The sequence below is a fragment of the Cephus cinctus genome, unplaced genomic scaffold (assembly GCF_000341935.2).
Source record: "Cephus cinctus unplaced genomic scaffold, Ccin1 Ccin1_scaffold0462, whole genome shotgun sequence".
In the NCBI taxonomy this organism is placed as follows: Eukaryota; Metazoa; Arthropoda; class Insecta; order Hymenoptera; family Cephidae; genus Cephus; species Cephus cinctus.
In genome coordinates this window covers 1,043,506-1,046,827 of record NW_014333138.1, presented here as the reverse complement: position 1 = coordinate 1,046,827, position 3,322 = coordinate 1,043,506, and the positions used below count along the sequence as shown (strand labels likewise).

At 39.4% G+C, this 3,322-nt stretch overlaps 1 protein-coding gene across 1 annotated transcript in view; it reads right to left on the bottom strand.

The window, feature by feature from the left end:
• The window catches only part of LOC107268056 (protein NDNF), a 6,171-nt gene that overhangs the window by 1,818 nt on the left and 1,031 nt on the right, over positions 1-3,322 (bottom strand). The window contains exons 2-3 of the mRNA XM_015740422.2: positions 1,965-2,095; positions 76-373 (exon numbers count right to left, since the gene is read on the bottom strand). Of these exons, the coding sequence (XP_015595908.1) occupies positions 76-373; positions 1,965-2,095 (429 nt within the window). The remainder of the gene's footprint in view (positions 1-75; positions 374-1,964; positions 2,096-3,322) is intronic.

Here is a 3,322-nt window from a genome sequence, read left to right as displayed (position 1 = left end):
AAAAAAAAAAAAAAAAAAAAAAAAAAAAATAATTGAAAAATTAATGACAACCTCAAATACATTAAATGAAAGTACCTCTTGCTCCAAGAGACGGTAAGTCTGCGTCGACTTCGTCTCTGATGAAATCTCAGTGAATGATGTCGTCTTCCTTTTTCATAGGGTTCAAGAAGATGATCAAGAGTACTGGACGTGGCGTAAAGCAAAACCGTATATTTCTTATTTGAATCAAAATTCGGAGGCGCCAGTGACTTAATCCCAAAACGATAAAGCCCAGCGCGAGATCTTGATACAGTGAAATTTTGAACTTCCGAACCCTCATAAGTAAACAGTGTTTCACCAGGTTTAAGACTTTTGACTGGCCACCTGGTCTGAGCTGTTGAAAGAAAAATGATAACAATATTCAAAAAAATTATTATCACCACCCCATAAACAAATCTCAATACAGCGAATGACCAACGTTCGCACAATACAGTACTTCCCAAGTATTTGCAAATTTTTAATAAATAACTCTCTTACGGAGATTTACAAAAAAAAAAACAAATTCCGATAAAGCATCCAGTCACTGATAACGGACTTAGCGTACAACGATCCAATAATCGAATGCGTAACGGTACAGCAGCTAGTTAAAGTTATCAGTGATAACGTCTTCCGCAAATTAGACAAATAAAAAAATATCCCATGGTAATAATTTTCCGTTATCTCGACAAGTAAACTGAACGGTAAATGATGATTGATGAAAACTCACGCATACACTCATAGATCCATACGTGCCATAATTTATTTACGTATGCGGATATATTATCACAATATTTTCAATGAAAGTAAAGCGCATGAAAAATTTTTTCTAAAGCTGCTTAGTATCCAACGAGAGGAATCTACTCTCTCTGTCTATCTTTTTTTCATCATCATCCCTCCCTCTCTCTCTGTTTAGTGTCAAAAAATATCTACCGATCAACGAGCGGAAATAGAGTGCCAGTGCGAACACGAGGTCGAGTATACTGGCTCCGATGAGAATAATTGCGGATAGTCTGCTTTTCCCGTCAAAACTTCCCGGTGAGAATATTCCCGGTCCAGACGTAGACTATATGCGATATACGTTATAGACGTTCTTATACACGTGATATATAGATATAGCTACGTGGAGAGTCTCATTTGGATCTTGGCGCGTGGCTATAGTTATAACGCAGAGACACTTCCAACATGTGGTTTCTGACGGCTTCTCTTGGTTTCAAGATAAGTCTTTGGCATGAGTCCCAAATCGTAACCGGTATACGGTTCAAAAAGATTCTTTTTTTCCGTTTCGCCGTTTTATGTCTTTTCTTTATCCTTTTCCTTGTTTTTTCTTACAAGAAACATTCTTACACAGTGGGATTCGATAATTCAGTGCAATAGAAGTTTCGTGGAGATGATTTTTTTTTACATTTTTTTTGTGTATATGCAGTTATATTCGGTTGATATTTTTGTTTGAAATTAAAAAATTTTTTTTGTAATTTAATGCATGGCAAATTTTATTCAGTAGTGCGTATGCCTGTATATGATTCAAAGGGGATATAGAGTGTATTGAAAAAAAGGGGTGGATGACAGTCACAAAACGGGGGTTATAACTTTTGTTGCTTGAAGACTGAAAGGTCAGTCAGGTCTGTTCTTCGTTTCCTTCCGAACGCTAAGGGGAAGATTTTAAAAATAACGTCTAAGATGGTGTCCTTAAATACTACGGTGTTAAGCACGAAGCTTCCTGCAAACAGTTTAGTTAGTTAGAATTACGCTATTTTGTTACTGGATATGGTACGTGACCAATGGGGCTGATATACTGTATGATGGTGTTTATCAAAATTGTCAGGGTATACGATTCTGGAAATTGTAGTGCGGAATAACAATGATAATTTAAGTATTTTCAAGTCTATGGATAAGTATGGTCAATAATTATAATAAATCTTGTATTAACAGTCAATTGCAATACTTACATTTTGTGCAGTTGGCACCGGGATCGTCCTCGGGAATACCAACGTAACTGATGTTCCATGAAATGGGACCGCTACAAGGGCTGACCAGAAGTGTCAAGGGTGGTCCATCTCTTGGACTCAGATAATAGAACCTGAAAGAAAGTCATCTGCATCCAGCATGATATTTTCATTCAGCGAGAGTCAGGGCCGAATACCCAATAACGACTATGAAATTTTGAAAAATTCAAAAAAGACTTTTTTTGTTTATATTCACATTTCTCAATCTTCCTAGCAGACTTTGTCTAATTGAAGAAACGCGAGGTGCGCGAATACGCATAAGTTAGCTGCGCTACAAGGAAAATCCTGTCATGTCGGATGGATAGAAGAAGAAGAGAATAAATAATAGAGAATAAGAGGGGAACGGAGAAGGAATAGGAATGAGAAAGAGAGACAGAGAAAATTACAAGAAATAGTAAGAACGAAAGGAAGAGAAAGAGCGTCGGTGTGGGCACCGAGCGTCGGGACGCCGCACGTGCTCTGCAGAGTCAGACAGCCATTGTAAAATTAGCGTCGGGACACAATGCCGGCGTCGCGGCGTCTGGGGTCGCGTTCGCGACCCCCATGCTAAATTCGGAAACGGCTAGTCTTGAACCACGAATCGATTCATGTCATCCGCAGTTAGTGGATTTTATGGTGCGTAGCGTCGCGACGCGCCGCGTCGTTTGGTACACGTGGGCCCCGACTGGTTTCCAAGCAGGTGACTGGACGTTGACTACAGTCTGCCTGGGCAAAGATATAACCGAATTTCAAGTTAATCAATGTTACCGGCTTCTGGTTAAACTTGAGAAAAATGATTTTTACGTTAAATTTCATAGCTAATAATAACAACAATATTATTTATTTTACGTACGTATTTGGTGGCGTGTGACCGGAGCATCATGAAATTTTTTATTTCTTTAGCAGTGATTGGACTATCATGGAATTTTATTCCCTTTTCAACCGAACGACGCCTAATGTTATTTTAGGACTTGAACAAAAGGCAATTGATTGGCTGTTTAGAATGGGTCTCACATATGTATACGCATACGTGCGAAATTTTTCCTTGGACTTCCAGTTCGTTCCAAACTCTGAACAAGATGGTGGAAAGGTTCAATGTTATTTCAATGTCCCGTTTCCAGTACGTGACTGGCGTTTGGCAATTGTTATCAGATTTAGACAGGATTGGGAAATAAGACGACGGTTATCGAGGTACGACATTTTCACGTTGCCGTCGATTCCCGTAAACATCGTTCGGTCCATGTTTTGGGTTTCAGGTTCCCGCGTGTGTCGCCATGTGCTACGAAGAAACGATTAGCATGCGGCTGCTTGAATGGGGGGGG